General features: G+C 41.9%; 1 protein-coding gene across 1 annotated transcript in view; it reads left to right on the top strand.

Moving 5' to 3' along the window:
• The window catches only part of SCUBE2 (signal peptide, CUB domain and EGF like domain containing 2), a 65,007-nt gene extending 60,850 nt beyond the window's left edge, over window positions 1-4,157 (top strand). Inside the window, exons 21-23 of the mRNA XM_063118418.1 lie at window positions 287-439; window positions 2,028-2,107; window positions 3,892-4,157. Of these exons, the coding sequence (XP_062974488.1) occupies window positions 287-439; window positions 2,028-2,107; window positions 3,892-4,044 (386 nt within the window). The 3' untranslated portion in view covers window positions 4,045-4,157. The remainder of the gene's footprint in view (window positions 1-286; window positions 440-2,027; window positions 2,108-3,891) is intronic.
• Window positions 4,158-18,892: the final 14,735 nt, after the last annotated feature.

Below are 18,892 nucleotides of genomic sequence, written 5' to 3'. Positions count from 1 at the left end.
TTTGGGAAAGACTTGGCAGAAATACTGTCCCACGGGGCTTTCAGATCATCTGGACGCAATAGGGGAATGTGTTGGAGACTGATAGGGTGGACCCAAATGCATCGTTTCCCCCTTTCACTACAATGGGCCCTAGCAATAGGGCAGCACAAAGAGATCCCAAAGGCAAGTAATATTGGGGTGATCATAGGTCTTTAGGAAAGAAGAGAAGAAAGGGGAAACATTTTGTTCATTTTCCCTCTCTCAAGCTAATAATCTGATATCTGTCATTGTACATTTTGTTTGGAAGCTTCCTCGAATTCTGTGACGACATATGAAACCTGCCAAACCTACGAACGCCCTATAGCTTTCACTTCCAGGTCTAAAAAGCTGTGGATCCAGTTCAAATCAAATGAAGGAAATAGTGCCAAAGGATTCCAGGTCCCTTATGTAACATATGACGGTAAGCAGCTATTAAAAACTGTTTTTCTTTATTTACATTTCCATACTCCTATATATCAAAGACATAGGCATGAGGTGAGAAGGAGGAACTCAATATTTTGTATAGGTATTCATGAGTTTGACTATGGAGCTTTCCCGTTCATGGAACCAACATTTATGGACATGGCTGAAAGTCTGTTTGAACGTTGCTCTGAGGACACAGAGTCAGAGGGAAAATACCTGAATACAAAATGGCACCAGTTGCAATCGTGCAGCTTAAGAGTTGAGTAAGGGATCTTTTATTAGAAAAATATGTCTGACTGAGGGAAAATGCCTTAAAATCATATCAGGTTTGATATTAATTTGTGTGTTGAGTCAGGACACATTTCCATACAAAATGACATGGATTTAAGCCATATACCTCATGAGAGGTATTTGGGGATGGGGTGATAGATCAGGTGCCTGTTTTCAATAATGCTCTCTCAAGTTTATCAGATTTTTAAACAAGATGGTATATCTAGATATTTTGAGATCGCAACACCTCTGAGATGCTTTGTTGAAACTTAGTTTGTATCTTTTTTTGATTTAGGAAACACTGTCACAGGTTATTGCTTTATCCCAAGAATTCCTTTTTCTCATAACGTACAAATGTTTTCACACTTTCTGCTTTGAAGTTGAATTTGGGACTAATTAGTGTTTCAGGCAGAGGCAAAGAAAACTGTGGCAGCTTCATCTCCTTCACATGATCTCTTTGGCAGTTTTCCTAAGCTAACAGGAAGTACCCTGGGGTAACACAAAGCAGCAAACAAGTCTGGTTAGGGCATGATGGACTCCGAATGTCTGAAGTCTGCATCACTTAAAGGCCTTTTGGCTTTGCTGCAACCAGTGGCAACTTTCCAATCTTTTAACTGGAGACAGGATTTGTTCCAATTTGGTGTGCTTGGGGCTGTGTGTGTGTGAGCTTAATCTCAATCTCTCTCTCTCTCTCTCTCTCTCTCTGTGCGTGCGTGCGTGTGTGTGTGTGTGTGTGTGTGTGTGTGTGTGTGTGTGTGATCTTAATCTGATTCCTATCATGAAAACACATCCGTGGAAACAGGATCATACATTTGGTACAAAAATAGCAGATGCAGTTAAACAATGGCTTTACTTATTATATGAAAAAAGGCAGGGGAGGGAAGTATGTTTGGGAGGGATATTTTTAACATTATGAGTGGATTTTTTTCTAGCAAAAATGTATTTGAAGTGTGCCACATAGCCAGAGCTTAGAAAGTTCTCTAAGGCTGCTTATGTCTTAGACATATTAATAGTAAACAGTCCAGTATGGAACATTTTGTCTTTTCTTCTTCTTCTTTTTTGCAGTGGGGAGGAGGGTGTCTTAGTATAATTTCTTTCTTAGAAGCCTTTGGAATATATTAAATCTGCTAATGTGAAAAGTAACCTGTAGTCTTTACATATTAATACACACAAATATCTGAGGATATATATGCTTGAATCTCTTTTGGATGGTCCAAAGCGACATGTATATGTTGCAGCTGATATAGTGAAAGGGAATATTTATGATTCTGTAACAAAATCAGCAAAGTGAGCAATGTGTTGCGTGTTTTCAACAGAGGATTATCAGGAACTAATAGAAGATATAGTCCGAGATGGTAGATTGTATGCATCAGAAAATCATCAAGAAATCCTTAAGGTAAACTTCGTTTTTTAAATTTACCTTAAAGAAAACACAAATACATACATTACTATTCTCCATGAAAATAAATAGTTCATGCTATTTGAGTAAACATGTATATCTCCCAGACCAGAAGCAAAACTTTGCTAGCTTCCATTGCCTTTCCTACCAGACTGAAGAGCTGGTGGAGGCAATGCTGGCTCCAGATATGCTGGCATCCATTAAGGGTGGAACAATCTCAACCACACAAAGTGGATACAATAAAAATCTCTTAAAAATTAAATCAATAAAAAAACAAAGGCCCAGGCTGAAGGGAAGGCCAGTGAGAACAGGTGGGGCTTCAAAGCTTTCCTGAAGATCTGCAAAGAAGGGGCTGATGAACACCTGAAAGAAGTTTATTCCTGAGGTGTGGGGTCCACCACTGGGAAGGCCTATTCTCTTGTTCTCACCAGCCTATCACCTGCTTGGCAGGGGGCAGGAGAGAAGTGCCTCTCTTGATGAAATCAGAGTGCAGGCAGGCTGATATAGAAGAAGGCAGGTCTTCAAACAGCTTGGACCCAAACCATTTAAGGTTTCAAAGCTTAAAACTAGCACTTCAAATTGGGCTCAGAAAAACACTGGCAGCCAGTGCAGCTGGACAGAAAACTCAAATAGTGCCCTCTCCTATGGTAAAAATGCAATTCTAAATTTAATAATTGACAACATGGCACCATTAATATTTGCCCAGATCATCTGCTGCCTGAGACAGCCACCTTACTTTGCCTAATGGTAGGGCTGGCTCTGCATCAAACACAATTGACTGCATAGGCAAATGCTGATGTTTCCAGCTTGTGAATTGGTACAAACCATGGCAGATCGTAACTGGCTTCCCTTCCAGCTTCTGGATGCAGAGCAGTGATGATAGCAACATTAAGTGGACACATAGGAGTAGCTTGAGCTGAGCCTTAACATTTCTGTGGGTAGTCCTCTATCTATCTATCTATCTATCTATCTATCTATCTATCTATCTATCTATCATCTATCTAAAACACTTAAGTATGTTTCCATAAGGGCTTCAGCTGATACAAGTTGCTAAGCAACAGTAACAACGTGTAATGTTAGCTGATTCAGGTTGCTAAGCCCCTCGCCTGACTCCTCTGGGCTTTCCAAGGTAATCCTACCCCCTTTTCTGCCCCTTCGCTCCCCCCCACGAAGGGGGCAGTGCCACGGTCCGGAGCATGAGTGAGGCACGGCCGGGGCCCTTGGTGGCCAGGTGGAAGGCCGCTCGCCTGCTGCGAGCCCAGGCCCCGGCCTAATTTCATGCGAGCTCGGTGGGCGGCCCAAGGCTGACAGGAACCCCAGGGAGAGGGGGAAACCTGCTCCCCCTCCCCAACCTTCCTGCCCCCCAGGTCTGCCAGACGGCACTGTATTGGCGGCCTCCAAGCAGCCCGTGCCCCCACGATGATATTTAATTAATAAACTTTAAGATATGCTACAATGGCGCATGTTACGCTGGGTACAGCTAGTATTATAGAAAAGTGCTGGTACAGGGCATAACCTAGTTCAGCCTTCCCCATCCTGGCACCCTATGTATGTGTTGGATTACAACTCCCATCATCTCCTGCCATCATGTCTCTTGATTCAGGATGATGAAAACTATAGTCCAACACATCTAGAGGACACCTGATTGGAAAAAGCTGATGTGCACAGTCCTTCCTTGTCCTCAATATTTAATAGGAACTATATGAAATGTGCTTTTGCACTAATGTTTTCTCAAACTTCAGTACTTAAATGACAATAAAAAATCTGCCTTACTCTTTCAGGATAAGAAGCTGATAAAGGCATTGTTTGATGTACTGGCACACCCACAAAACTACTTCAAGTACACGGCCCAAGAGTCCAGGGAGATGTTTCCAAGGTCTTTCATTCGATTGTTGCGTTCTAAAGTCTCCAGATTTTTGAGGCCTTACAAGTAATAGACACTATATTTTGAAAACATAAAAGTTCCTAACTGTACAGCAGAAGATTTGTTTTATATTCTCTATGATAAGGCAGTCTTCAGTAAGCTGACCAGTAAATTGTATACAGTGTGTACATTTTTTAATTAAAATATAATTATTTCATTGCCAGATGTTTTATTTCTCTCATTGTATTATCTACTGGATGAGTATTTGCTATAGAAAAGCTGGACAGTTTTCCCCCTGTCTAAATATTAGATATGACTGTATACATCTGTTGCATTGCCTCACCAGTGACTAATTACTATTAAGAGGATCAGTCAGGATCATAATACAGATTCTTCAACTCTAGAAGGATGTTTCTGAAAAGGTTTACATGGTCAAGTCAATGTGTCTGATGTCCTCCCAAGAACTGGTTCACAGACTAAGCATGCCCTGTATGGCTGTTTTGAAAGTGTAGGACCACAACTCTTGGGCTTTGCTCATGCAGAGGTTCTGTATATGCAACCTCTAAGATTTATTCATTTCATTTCTATACTGCCCAAATTACTAGATGTAAATTAAAATGTTACATTCACAAAGATTAAAAACAGAAGCTCTAAAAAAGCAGCAAAAACTACAAACCAAGCTAAAGCAATGGATGTTTTTGAAAAGCTTAGAAAAATAAGGCTTTTAGTGACAAATGAAAATGGAGGCACACCTCTCTGGGGAGAATATTCCAAAGCTGGGACATCACCACTGATGAAGCCCTGTCTCAAGTAGACACCCACCACACCTCAGCTAACAAATGAATGCATTTTGGACAAACTGCAGTCTCTGAACAGCATTCAAAAGCAACCCAACAAAGAGCATGTTACAGTCGTCTAACCTGGAGGTTACCAGAACGTGGCTAACTGAGGCCAGACGGTGTCTGGGTTCATTTGTCCTGATCCCCCAAATGGACATATTTTGCTTTTATGACAAAAAGGTGCACACTTTTATTCTGAACTAGTAAACTGAACTAATTCTGAACTAATAAAAGGAGCATTGAACCAAGGATTCACTTGCACAGGCATCACTGGCAATTCAGGTTTTATTACACTTTCAGTGATGCTTATAGGTTATTTCTAATTTCAGACCTGAAAGCAGTGCACAAGTCCAAGACCTTTAGATTAAAATTAAAATACTGCCTAAGTGAATTGAATTTCGCTCCTATCTCTTTCATCTATCCATACAATAGAATTTTGCATTTGATTGTCAAGCAGGAACATGTTGGGATTGCCATACTGTCTGCATGCCAAATTCCAAATAGTAAAATATTCTATATTATACATAAAATATTATGTATTTTGTAATACATAATGTTCAGTCTGCTGCCATAGAGTTAATGTGAGCTTTCAGTCTTCATCCATTTTAATTTTTTATGTGGTAAAATTACCACCATGAGACTTTCTCCTGTCATCCTCCAATTGTGAACATTTCTTCTGAATGTGTCCCCTTGTGGTAAGATCTAATGTTTACATGTGCTAGAGATGTGTGAAATATCTGGCATGGAATCAGAAGATAAAGACAGAGCCTTAAGACTTTCTAGCCTACAACCTAACCTTGTATCTCTGCAACATCCTCTAATCAGTGCTCCTATGTCGGTTCAAGTGATGACTTGCATGTATAATACAGCTATCCAGATCAAATTCTGAGGATGCTTGTAACATTTTCATCCTTTTCAATGGCACTAACTTATGCGTTTAGCTGTAAGTCTCCAAGAGTGATGCTGAATGAGGCAGATGAAGGCACTGACTAGGCCCTAATTGCAAGTTTTAATTGTGATTAGAGCACGGGAGCACCTATTGGTAAGGTGTCATGACTCCACCCTCTGTAGCTAGCAGAGGTTAGAGAGGGAGAAAAGGAAGGAGTAGAGATAAATGAGGGTTTCCAGTGGTGTCCAAGCAGATTTCAGCATTGCTATATAAGCATCTTCCCCCAGCGACACCCTGTTTTGAGCTACATCCCTCAGCATTCCTGACAAATGGTCATGCTGACTGGGGCTGATGGGAATTGAAGTCTGAAACATCTGGAGACACCATAGGACAGAAGGCTGCTGTATAAGTAATATTTATTTATGGCAGGGGTCTCCAACCATTTTGGACCCATGGGCACATTTGGGCATTCAGGAAACTGCAGTGGTCACCATCACAAAATGGCTCCTACAGGGGTGTTGCTAGTCACATAATGGCTGCGATTGGGGCCTGGCTAGTCTAAAGACAAGTAATTCACCCAGGTAATTGAGTACAAACAGAGTACAAAGCCAAACCACATATTTGACCCACAGAAGTACAAGAAAATACCTGTTTAAGATTGCAACCCTGTGCATGCTTTCATGGAACTCAATGGGAACTACTTCTGAGAAGGCCTACAAATGATTGCTCTGCTCATCATAGCCACACATGCTTTTCCCCCACCCCAAAGGAAAGGAAAATGCCTCCAGCCTCAGCATTCGGTTCTCCACCTGGCCTTCCTAGCACTTCCTCTACTGTCAGGACCCCACCCAGGAAGGTGCTCTCTGTATGAAGAACATGAGAAGGGGTGAGAGGGAGAGAAAAAGCAAGGCTAGGGGCTGGGAGGGAGGTGTAAATTAGGGTGACCATATGAAAAGGAGGACAGGGCTCCTATATCTTTAACAGTTGCATAGAAAAGGGAATTACAGCAGGTGTCATTTGTATATAAGGAGAACCTGGTGAAATTCCCTGTTTATCACAACAGTTAAAGTGCAGGAACTATACTAGAATGACCAGATTTAAAAGAGGGCAGGGCACCTGCAGCTTTAACTGTTGTGATGAAGAGGAAATTTCACCAGGTTATCCATTTATACAAATGACACCTGTTGAAATTCTCTTTTCAATACAACTGTTAAAAATACAGGAGGCATGTCCTCCTTTTCATATGGTCATCCTATGTAAATAGCAAGAGGAAAAGCAAGGTTAGAGGCCAGGAGCGGGAGAAAGAGCAAGATAAAGTAGTGGTGGTGGTGGAGAGAAATCGGGGCCAGGAGTGGAGAGCTTCATTGGTGTCATTGGAGGTCCCCATGGGTGATGCATGGGGGACCCCTGATGTATGGGGTGAATTTTATTCATAAGGAGGCTGGAAGGAGAGGGAAATTGCCTTAAGAAGTAAGGATAGAATTATTTTCAAACTGCATTATGGGATCTAGAGAGTATAAGTGGATAAAATATGTTTTACAAGGTTGTCGGAGTAGATTTTGTGGTGGATGTACAAAAATAGGAACATCATATGTGGGGCCACACCTGTTGAGAATGTGGTAGATTTTGAGCAACTACAGAAGGGTCCTACAAATTCAGTTGTTCCACATAGGCATCCATATGTTATCATGCTTGCTCAGGACACATCTGTGTAAATACATCTGCAGACGACTCGATGTTCAGGGAACGAGCCCCTTCAGACCACAAATAAACAGGGGAATTAAGCTCAAATGTATGAGGGGAAACATTTCCCAATGCAACCTGGGCATTCTTCAGCCAGAGAATAGGCAGCAGTCAGTCTGGTAGAGCTGACCCAGGCTTGCACATTCTAAGCAAAACACAAGGGAGCCAAGTGTTGGTAATGTTTTTACCATTTAGTTCAGGTAGTAGAGTGCTGATGTAAAACACCAAAAGTAGGCAACAGAGACAAGATCAGAACATTTTCAAAAAGGGAGTTTTCAAAGAACAAATAGCGATTAAGTGGCTCACTAAGAACAGAAAGGGAGAGAAGAAGAAAGAAGTTGTGGAGTGCAGGAGAAATTGTAGGAGAAGTGTGAAAAGTACATTGTAGAAGTGGAGTGGGTGGGATTAGAGATATTACCAGTCCTTCCATATTCTGTGAAGAAGAGAGTAATGATACAAGGATGCAAAAGAAGAGATTTGGATTTGGGTGTCGAAGAACTTATTTACTTATTTGTTTATTACATTTCTATACCGCCCAATAGCCGGAGCTCTCTGGGCGGTTTACAAAAATTAAAACCATTCAAAGTATTCAAAGCCCAAGTCCAGGCTCAAACACAAGCATCACAGCAGCAGCACTGACTGGGTTAAAGTAAGTCAAGAGTCTTGTGCTAATGTAACAGGAAGGGTGTGGTAGGCTTTTCAACTGATTTTAAAACAGGGTTGATAGTACTTGTACAGCATCCTCCACTCAGTGTTCTAGGTAGCCGGTTTAATAGTAGGCAGTCTAGTGAACATAAACATTAGAACCAAAGGAAGATTGAACGTTCAACCCTTGATTTTCTCAATAAAGAATTTGTAATGTTTTGTTATATTGTGACTTTGTTTTCATTGATTATGTGACGTTTCACTATTGAAAGTTTTTGTAAACTGCCTTGTAAGAATTACCCTAAAAGGCACAATTTAAATAAATATAATAAATGCAATAAAGTAGCACAGCCAGGATACAGTTATACTACCTCTTCTCCTTGATGTTATGCAGGTGGGGGGGGGGCAAATGACTTCTGACTTGTGGTACATTCCAGAATTCTATTGCCACAGTTGACACCTCATTGTGTGTGATCAGCTTCCTAACCTGCCCAAAGCTTGGTATTCATCTGGTCATAGGTCTGCCCCTATGATTAGGACAGATTTCTTGACTTGTGGAAATACTCTTATTATTATTCCTGATTTTCCACAAGAGGGCAGCATGTGGTACCATTTTTCATTTTTTTAAAAAGTACTACTAAGAAGTTTCTTGGCCCAGTTAAATAAGGAGAAGTATCCAGAGTAGGGGCAGGGGGGATAGTAGTGTGGTGTTGACAAGCTTTGTTCATTTGTGACAATACACTTGCAGTCAATTCTTGGTGAGGTTTATTTTTTCAGATCAACTGTAAAAATGTTCTACCAGACACCCCCAGTGGCCCCCCTTTGCATAATGCATGAAATCAATAGTTTTATTTAAATGGCTTCAGCTTTGCCAAAGATAGATTTTGTGAATCTCAGGATGATAGAAGTGTTTACCAATACATGGTAAATACATATTGCATCACTTACTGTGGCTACTTTAGCCCTATTCACATGTTATGCATATGTACCTGGGCAAGCCCTGTTCCTGCTGATTCCATGCATTGAGCATGGCTCTCTGACGAGGAACCCTACAGCTGCACACACACCGATGTTTCTCTTCAGACGTCTGCACTTGGCAGGTGGAGTCAAGGGAAGCTCCCCCCCACGTCTCCTTTAACATACATGTGGATAGCACATGAACAGGACTTTTATCTTTAGAGTCATTGATCTGTCTGTAAACAAGCCTGTATTTTTAAAAAAAATATTTTTATTGATTTTTCTATTTCAGCATATAGCACAGTTTTCCCTCTACAGTTACATAGGTAAGTATGCTATTGTCTTCTTAGCTTTATTACTTATAATTCAACTAAATTTTAATCTTTATAAACCCTTTAAGTATAACAACAACTGGTCTGATGTATATTTGTCCATTATTTTACCTCCATAGAAAGTATTTAATGAGAACAATGGGAAATTCCATACACATATCACTATTCTGCTCCTTCCATTGGGTTAAATGTTACTGCAGCCATAAGTGGATTGAAAGAATAACATAACTAAGATCTAAAGGCTACTGTTAAGTTGCACTCCATTCAAAAGTACATGGTGGTGGGGAGGAAATGGTTGCATTTTCAGAATGTATTTCTACCTATCAAGACAGTCACCTCCAACTACACCAAATTCAGATTGTGGAGAAGTGCAGACTGTAGCTGTAGGTAGAACAGATATAGCACCCAAATGAAGGAGAACTTAGGACCATGATGTGAAACTTTCGCCCCTTACTGATCTTGTTGTCAATGAGATCCTCAACCTATGTATTTGGAAGTACGTACCATCGATTTTAATTTTTGAGGAGTAACCATGTTAGCCTGATACAGCAAGAATCAGGGAAGTGTCTTGTGGCACATTAGAAACAAATGCCTTGATGGTGGCATAAGCTTTTGAAGGCTTGGGCCTGCTTTGTCAGATGTATGAAGTGGCCAGTGAAATGGCTAAGTGTTTGTGTATATAAAGTGGGGTGGAAGCAGTGCTGGCGTCAATGTTGGGCAAGGTCAAGCAGCTGCCGAGGGCCCACACCCCAGGAGGGCCCCACCGACAAGAGTCCCCTGGCATGACTTCTCCTCTTCCCCATTGCAACCTGCCTGTTGACCTGCCTCTTGCTCTGGCCCAGATAATGGTGGTGTGTGAAGGAGGACCAGTAGATGCCATTGTCTACTTGCCCGCTGGCTCTCTGCCTGTCAAGCAAGCAAGTGGAAGCAACAGTGAGAAAGAAGATGAGGAGCACAAACAGCTGCTGAATATGAGAAGGTAGACACAGAGGGAGGGGGCCCATTGAGGGTGGCTTGCCCAGGGCTTGCAAAAAACAGGACCTGGACCTGGAGGGGGGATTGTCTTTTCTTTTCACAAAGTGAGGCCAAAAGATCAATTAATTGAAGACAGAGCTTTAGATATTTCTCAGTACTATTCGGATCTTGAATTAATATACAATCTAATCAAAAGAGTAAGATCCACTTGGCGTGGCAGTGACTTGCCACTCCTGACTATTAGCTCCAAGTCACGAATAGATCAACAGTTTAAAATAAATTGACATTTAAAAGGGGCAAGTACTTACTTGAGTGAGCCAGAAATTCCCAGGATTAGGATGAAATTCCATAGTTTCAAATCTACTCATGACTTCCGATTTGGAGGCTTCATGTTGGAGTCCCCTTTTGAAGCTTTTGCATGTGTGTGTGATTAAGGTCTGTTACAGAATGTCAGAAGGGCATTGTTAGCAGATGATAGCATGTATCCCAGTAGGAGATGTGCAAATGAATGCGGTTTTGATGGTATGGCTAATGTTGTCTGGGCCCATAATACTGTCGCTTGAATAGATATGGGGATAGAGTTGGCAACGGGCTTTTGTTTCTGGTTTGTAACTCTTTTAGGTTGCTCTAGCCCATTGTTGCTGGTCAGGAGCTCCTTCAGAGAAGAGGCTGCTGGTAAGCAAAGACATGCTCGTCATCACCCAAGGCCAGTGAAAGGAAGGATAATCTTCCAGGATGAGCTATACTAGAGACCCTTGACGTACCTCAGATGTTTGAGCTGAGAACTGATGGTGACAACACATGTTGTTCTCTTACCTTTTCTGCTGGGCCTGTCCTGTAGTAGGTGATAGTTAGATATCCAGTTCGCTTGTCTATCAATTTATTTACTTCTCATGGAACTTAAGTCTTTTTCAGGATTGGTGTACTACACCCCACGGACTCACCCAGACAAACAAATCTAAGTTTTATTTAAACAAAACCTTTCTCCTGAGCTCTCTCAAGCAGAAGCCTCTCTCTCCTCAGGCCAGAAACAGTGAGTGTTGCCCTCAACAACTTCCTGGTTTCTCCCAAGGAGCACAATCCACTCAGGTTGAATCCAGCACTTCTTTTATAATGGGCTTCTTTAGATTAAGGGGAAATTGCATTCACTTACCAGCACTTTGCTTCCTGCTTCTCTTGTGCAATTGTAATGAGCTGAATTACACAGGAGGAGAAGGCGATCAACTGGTCTGGGCTGTAATTAAAAAAATCCCCTCCACTTGAATGGGACAGCACCCTCTAGAGGATGTTTTGTAGTGCAACTTCAGCTTCATATGCTAGGAAATCCCGAGATATTTGAGAAGAATAAAGATATCCAAGTTGTTGTTTTTTTGTAACGGAATAACCAGGGAAAGAATGCAAAAGGTTCAAAAAATTACCAGCCTATTTTAGCTTGAAGCGCTTATTGCCAGTAACTAAAGCCTTTAGAGAAGCATTTCAACAGCACACAAGCCAGGAAACCACCAAAGAATAGGTGCCTGGGAAGAAAGAAGGATGGGGCCGGGGGTGGGGGGTGGGCATGGCCATCAGGGAACTCAGAAGGCCAGATTGTGGCCCCTTCTCCGCCCGTGTTTTAGAAAACGGTTCCAACTGAGCAGCCGTTTGCCTGACTCTCTGACGTTTGCCCGAGCATGTTCTAGTGGGATAATGGAGGCTCTCCAGCAGCACAGAGGACTCTTGCAGTGAAGGTAATCAATTATACAGCGTTTCTAATTGGCCTCATAAATAATGGACAGGCCCATACTTGCTAGCAGTCTCATTGACATGAGAAGATAACTGTCAGGCTTCATCCAGGACAAAGAGCTCTGTTGCCCTTTTCCTAGATGTGTTGATAAGGGTTGCAATTAGAATTGCCAGCTCTATAGGTATGCCTTTAATAGCAGTGTAATTTTCAGGAAACCACAGGTGATGTTCATTCTCCATTATTATTAAAACCTTCACCAGATGATTTCTGCACATCAGGCTGCTTTTAAAGGCACAGGAAAATGTCAGTCCATTTTTTTCAGGTAAGTTGGCACTAGGTGCAGTCCGCCAAACACTTCCTCTAGAACTTTTTTTCATTCTCTGTGAGGTTCATGTGGTTCTCCCGTGCAAACTCCATGGAAATAAATGAAAGGTAGGAATAGTTCTTGATGGACTGTGTTAGCGTTGCTCTCACACAGCCAGCTACAAGGTCTGTGCCCAAGGAAGATCAATACGATGGGAGATCAGGCAGGGAATGACAGTTTCACATTGGTTGTACCTAGTCTCAGAACATCAGCATGCAGCTATCCAGAGCTTCCAAGCACTTAACGTAGCAATATATTATCCATCAATGCCATCCCCCATGGCCAAGCTCCTTCCGTACTGTTTATTCACAAGCAAGTTCTATTCATCAGATTCCCAGATTAAGCTTAAAGCCCTCCATGTAGTCCTAGCCTGTGTTATTGCTTCCCAGTAAGCACAGGTGGGGGGGACAGGGTGGGTATCTCTGATTCACCCAAAAAGAGGACACCAATTTGCATTTACTAATTTATATGTACAGATGCAAATTTAGAAAATGTTATAATTTCAAAAGAAATGCGATACAGTACATTATTTCACTATAATTGGTGAAAAGGAAACCAATAATTAAAGCATCTACCCACCTCCACAGGAACAGAAACTGACATTGAGGCAATTAAGAGGCTACTCAGGTGACAATTTATCATGTACCCCCACCTGCACTCATCAGAAACAAAAAAGGAGCTGCTCCTGGAAACAGACAAATGTTCCAACGTGCGGCGAGAGCCCCTAAAAGCCTCAGTAATGCTCTGTCTATCCACATTAGGCAGGCTAATGTTGTTGCAATTGTGTGTTATTACTAAAAATGACCACACATCAGGCCGGGGGGGTGGGGGGGAGGAACCGCAGTGGGAAACACAGGCCATACTGGAGTACAAGAACAGACTTGTCCGGATGCTCTATAAAAAGTAAGTCAACAAAGGATTACAATTCCAGAGAAAAAGGCTAATGTGGAGGCAACGTCTGGCAGATCTCCGCCCAGTGAACCGTTTTCATCTCCCTTTCCGAGTGCTCTAGTTCCCATGGAAACTCAGCTGCAGCTTGCTATCTCCCATCACATGGAGCTCTGCTTTTCTCCTTGGGTTTAACTTTTAGTTGAAACAGACAGAAAATCCACAGATGCAGAAGGCCAGTTCATTAATCCCGGTGGTATGAATCCCTGCATCTTTCAAACGATGAACTCTTCCATCAGGGGACTGAAAAAACAAAACAAATGAAAGAAGCAGCGACGAGCACCATTTACTTGCTTAATCAGGAATGAGAAGAAGATAGATCGGGATCTACTGGTAGATCTTTAGTAAATTTGCAGCAGCAAAGGTTTCCAACTCCCAATGCTTTAACAAGAGTGACAAAAAGAAGTGCATTCCTTTCACTTCTTCGTTAGGCTGCTGAAACCAAGAAAGCTTGAGGGAAATAGGAGTAGATTTGTGTGTGAAAGGCTTTGTGTACAAACTCCAGTTTTGGTAGTGAAAACAAATTCTTGGATTGAATATGTGTGCAGATGTGAAAGCCTGGACAAAAAATGGGGGAAAATATTTGGGCGGGGGGACACCCCATTGTCCTCCCTGGGACCATTTTTGGGTTTTTTCTGAAAAAATTGAACAGCTTTGAATCAGGAAATAGTTTCTTTTAGAATTTAAGACAAGCTGTTTATATATTGTTACCAAGCCTTTACTCCCTCCTAAACAATTTCTAGAAGTTATGTAATAAGAAGACAATATGTAATAGAAAGAGTAGAACTGTAAAATGCCTGGAAATAGTGAAACCATGGGGTGGGGGCAGGGATGTTCTTTAATCCTCTTTGTAAGATCCTCAGCATTGTTATTTCTTCTATTTCTTATTGAGCCACTATATCTTTTCCTGATAAACATTTTTGGATGCTCTAAGTCATGCTCAAGTTTCCCAACATGTGAATAGAGTCACCATATAATATGGAAGAAAACATACCTTCTTGACAGTTTGGTTTTTGTTCTACAGATTCCTTTATTTCTGGACTCGTCTTCCTCTGCCTCCAGTTCTTCCTACTTCTTCTGGCTTCTAGGATGATCCAGCTGTTTCAGGGACTAAAACAGCTTTGCTGAAGTTCCCTCTGGTCAGAAATTAACTGGGAACCTAAAATAAGTTATGTATAACTTGGTTTGCTCATAAAATTAATCATGTTTGGTATATTAAAATTTTAAAGTATACTTTATTCAGACAATAATTACAAATTTACTAACTCAGTTCACTTTTTAAAATTTTCAGATATAATAATAATAATTTTATGAGCAAACCAAGTTATACGTAATTTAGGTTCAGAACAACAACAACAACAATAATAATAATAATAATAATAATAATAATAATAATAATAATAATAAATTTATTTGTTACCTGCCTCTCCTCCTGTTTTACATTCCTAGAGCATCCTTCCTCAACCTGGTGCCCTACAGATGTTTTGGACTAAGGCTGATAGGAGCTGAAGTTCAAAATATCTGGAGAGCACCAGGGTGGGGAAGGCTATCTTAAAGCAAAAAAGTTACTTTAGAGTGCTAAAAGAAGAAGAAACATTTTCCCTCCAAAAAGCCAGGGAAAATTGTTGTTTTTTCCCATGGCTTCAAAATTTCCAGAAATTTTACACCTAGTTCAGAGGCACCTTGTTCTGCAAATCTATGTCTGCCTTCTTGAGCCACTATTTTGCAGCTGGCTGTGGTTGGTGGACCTTGGAGTTCTAGCGAAATACAAAGTAGCTCCCATAAGCCTAAAATCTCTCTTTGCCACCCTCACCGCCACAAGGTAGGCTTGATAACAAGCTCTAACCCTTGTTCAGTCAAACTCAGCGTGAGTTTTCCTCCACCTGCATTCTAGCCATCTTCCCTCTTTGCTTCATTGCCTTCAGTTCAGGTGTTTACTAAGGAGCTGGCTGGGCTTTGCTCAGAGGAAGGAAGAGGGTGCTTGGGCACGATCGTGGCAACCGCCCAAATCATCTCTGCATTTCACAGACCAACCTGGGCTTTGACAGGAACACCAGCCATACCAACAGGAAAATCCCCCAGACCCCTCTGGAATCCATTAGCCTCCTGGGATAGATAATTTTAATTGGTATCCCACCCTTGGGGAGGTAAAAAGCTGCCAAGAGCCTAAACTTCACTAGGAAGTGATCTGACCATGACAAGCTACTGCGAGGATTGCAATTTAGCTCAGAGGAAGCAGGGAATTCTGAGAGCTCCCACACCCCATTTGTGAATCTACAAAGCTCAGAGTTATAGCGGTTGGACATGTCATAAGATGAAGAAAACAAAAATGCAGGCTGCACTTTTTCAAGGCCATGCATGTCAGAGATGCTGGGACTGTCATTTCTACTTCAGCAGCCTGTCATTCTGCCCCAGAGCTTTTTGAAATGAAGTCCTACATTTGGAAGAGTTTTAAAAAGCAGTTTATGAGTCAGCTGTAGAGGCGACAGAGGGAGGTCAGGTGCTTCAGTGAAAATGATGGCAAAACGGTGCTTTTAGTCTTCCTAGGAAAGCTATGAGGAGGAGGAAATTGTGCTTTAGTCTTGTTCACGTGCAACTATCATTTGGAACTAGTATTTTGGCAAAATTCTCTGGACTGAGAGCTTTCTTGCTGCCCATTTATGCCCTCATCAGTTCCATCAGAACACTATAGTAAATGTAGAAATCAGATTGCTTTCAGAAGCTAAATGTTTTAAAATTAGAATGGAGTCTTTTGCATATATTTTTCAGTCATGAAACGTGTGTTCTTTAGCTGCTCACATTCCTGCAGCTTACTCAAGGAAGCGAGCCCTGTGTTCTATTCAGAAATAGATGGCACTTAGCAGGCCTATACTTGGACAGAGGGAAAATTTCTACGCTACAGATGCCATGCCAACGATGGTCGGAATCTAGACGATGACAACATGGAATAAACATTGTAACTGTCTGTTAACAGCCTTTTTGGGGTTTCTTGAAGGCTCCAGTCAATAGGAAACTCAATTTTTCTATTCAGCATCTGTTTGGGGGAAATCAATCTAGAGACAGACACTTGTTTTTGAGAGAGAGCTGAAAGTGTTTCCGGGCATTCACTCAGCTTGAAGAATGAATACAAGTATGTGTGTGTGTGGAAGCCCTTCAAATGGTATTATGAATCCCTGAAGATGGCTATTGTTGCCCTTGACACACCTGTCTTTGTTTCACTGTTGTCTCTGATCAAACAGTTTTTCAGGTTTTAAACCTGAAAAACCAGTTTACCAATTATACTTCTCTCATACTGCTTTCAAAACTGTGTGTGTGTGTTAGAGAGAGAGAGAGAGATTAAAAACTTGTCTAGGGTGATCTAGCTACTACTAATAGCTGATACTGATAAGATGTCTCTGGTCAAGGTGTCCTGAGGATGGCAGTCAGGCAAGCCTATCATCTGGGCTGTCTTTAGCACTAACAATGTAAGCCGTAACTTGCACTGCTGCTGCTGAAACTCGATCCTATTCCTGGTAAGTGGAACAGTGTCAACTTACTGGGCCCTGGTTGCGAGGAACATGCCCATGCAGTCCTCCTGTTATTGCTCCCAAAGGCTAGAAAGACCCATAAGAGTCGGTGCTGGAGGAACAGAGAGGGACTATCCTCTCCCTGCCCCTGCCAGGGGGGCACAGCAGCACCCCTTTAGTAAGGCAGCGCCACTGTGGCAAGGTCCACTGTCATGCAGCAGGGGCACCTGGAGTTGATTCTGTTCTGGAGTTGGGCCTGGGGTTTTGCTCCGGCTCAGGGGAGCAAAGGTCTCCAGTCTGAACCTTACACCATGTACTCTGAGCGGCTGCCAGTCATAACTTCTGTTTTACATCTGAGCTACAATGATGCCAGATTTGTGAATATTTTTATGCTCACTTTGGTGCCAGAATGGAAAGCAACTCTTTGCATAAAAGCATGTGACATGCTTGCTTTACACTGTTGTGAAAATCCTCTTGTGTGTCGCTCTGTCACTATTCCTCTTTTTTCAATGGTCACGGTATTGAACAGGAATCCCCAAGCCCCACGTTCTGAGATCACCCCTCCAAGAAGGGGTGTAACAATGCCTCCAAGTTCCATCTCAGACAGACGTCCCAGAAGGATACCAGGGCTGATTGTATCGAAAGCCACTCAGAGTTCCAACAGAACCACCTGGAACATGCTTTGCCTGTTCCTGTTCCCAGCAGGATCGTTCACAGAGACCAAAGCGCTCTCTGTCCCATAACCAGGCCTGAAGATGGATTGAAACGGATCTAGATAATTTGCATCATCCAAAAATCCATGGAACTAAGAAGCCACCAACATGCTCCTCCAGCATAAACATGCTAGGCCCAAGCCTAGACTATCTTACAGAAATATATAGTTTCTGGTGAAGTGACACTTAGGAAAGAGTCCTTTTATTTTCAAGTCTCTTGTTAACCAGCCATCCTTCGTGAACTCTTAATCTGTGATATATAAAGGGGGTTACCTAAACTACATTATATACAATGTGTATATAATGTACGGTGGATTCCCCCCCATTGAGCAGGGGGTTGGACTCGATGTCCTGTAGGCCCCTTCCAACTCTGCTATTCTATGATTCTACGAATTGACAATGGAAGCTCTTTTTAAAGCATCAATGTAGACTAGCTTAATTTAGGACTAGATCATTCAGGGTTAATTCCACCAAACCTTTGAAGACAATAATAACAGACTCTTCAGATCTCCCAGGGGGAACACGAACTTTGTTTTCCAGATCACTAGCATACTGCACCCTGAATCCAGAGACTGGTAAGAAGGGTGCTCTTGGGCTCTTAAGATTCATTCCCATTAAAGGGCAGTCCATTCGTAGATCAGCAGAATGAGAATGTTGCTAAAGCTGTCCGTTTTAGAATGCATTTGACTAAGGGGTATCTCTACATTAAAGAATAACCTTGCACTCTTACTGACCTATCTTCTTCTGGAATCTTTCCAGGTTTATGATGGTCTTCTTTAGATGGCGACCATGTAATTTGAAATTGAAAACTTCCATCAGCAATATTCTAATACGATCAATGAAACAGTGCCATCTAGTGGCTGTATTGCAGCACAACACCGGCTTTAAACACCAGCTTTAATCACTGCATTATCTTTAAACTTTTTATAAGTGAGATTACTGGAGGGAGATGTCATGGGAGTTGATGACATCATGTAAATGACCCACAAACTTCTGTGAGTGTCCAATAAATCACTCATGTAGGGAAGCTCTAAGATGAGGTGTTCATCTATTTCCCCTAGAAGCCAATGAAGGAGGTAGAGAAAAAAGATTAGTTGTGAATTATAATATAACATGTGGGACCCACAACAACTTTTTGTAGTGTTCAGGGTGCTGGCCAGCCAAACCTGGCCTCTTCCACGAGACTCCATTTCATTCTTCCTCAACCCATTTCCATTATTTCTTTCCCAAACAGATGCTCCACATTCTGTGGTGACTGAGCATACTGTTTTGAGGTTTTTCTCC

This window comes from Elgaria multicarinata, chromosome 2, assembly GCF_023053635.1.
Source record: "Elgaria multicarinata webbii isolate HBS135686 ecotype San Diego chromosome 2, rElgMul1.1.pri, whole genome shotgun sequence".
NCBI classification, from domain to species: domain Eukaryota; kingdom Metazoa; phylum Chordata; class Lepidosauria; order Squamata; family Anguidae; genus Elgaria; species Elgaria multicarinata.
The sequence above is the reverse complement of the archived record's forward strand: the minus strand, read 5'-3'. Positions and strand labels throughout refer to the sequence as shown.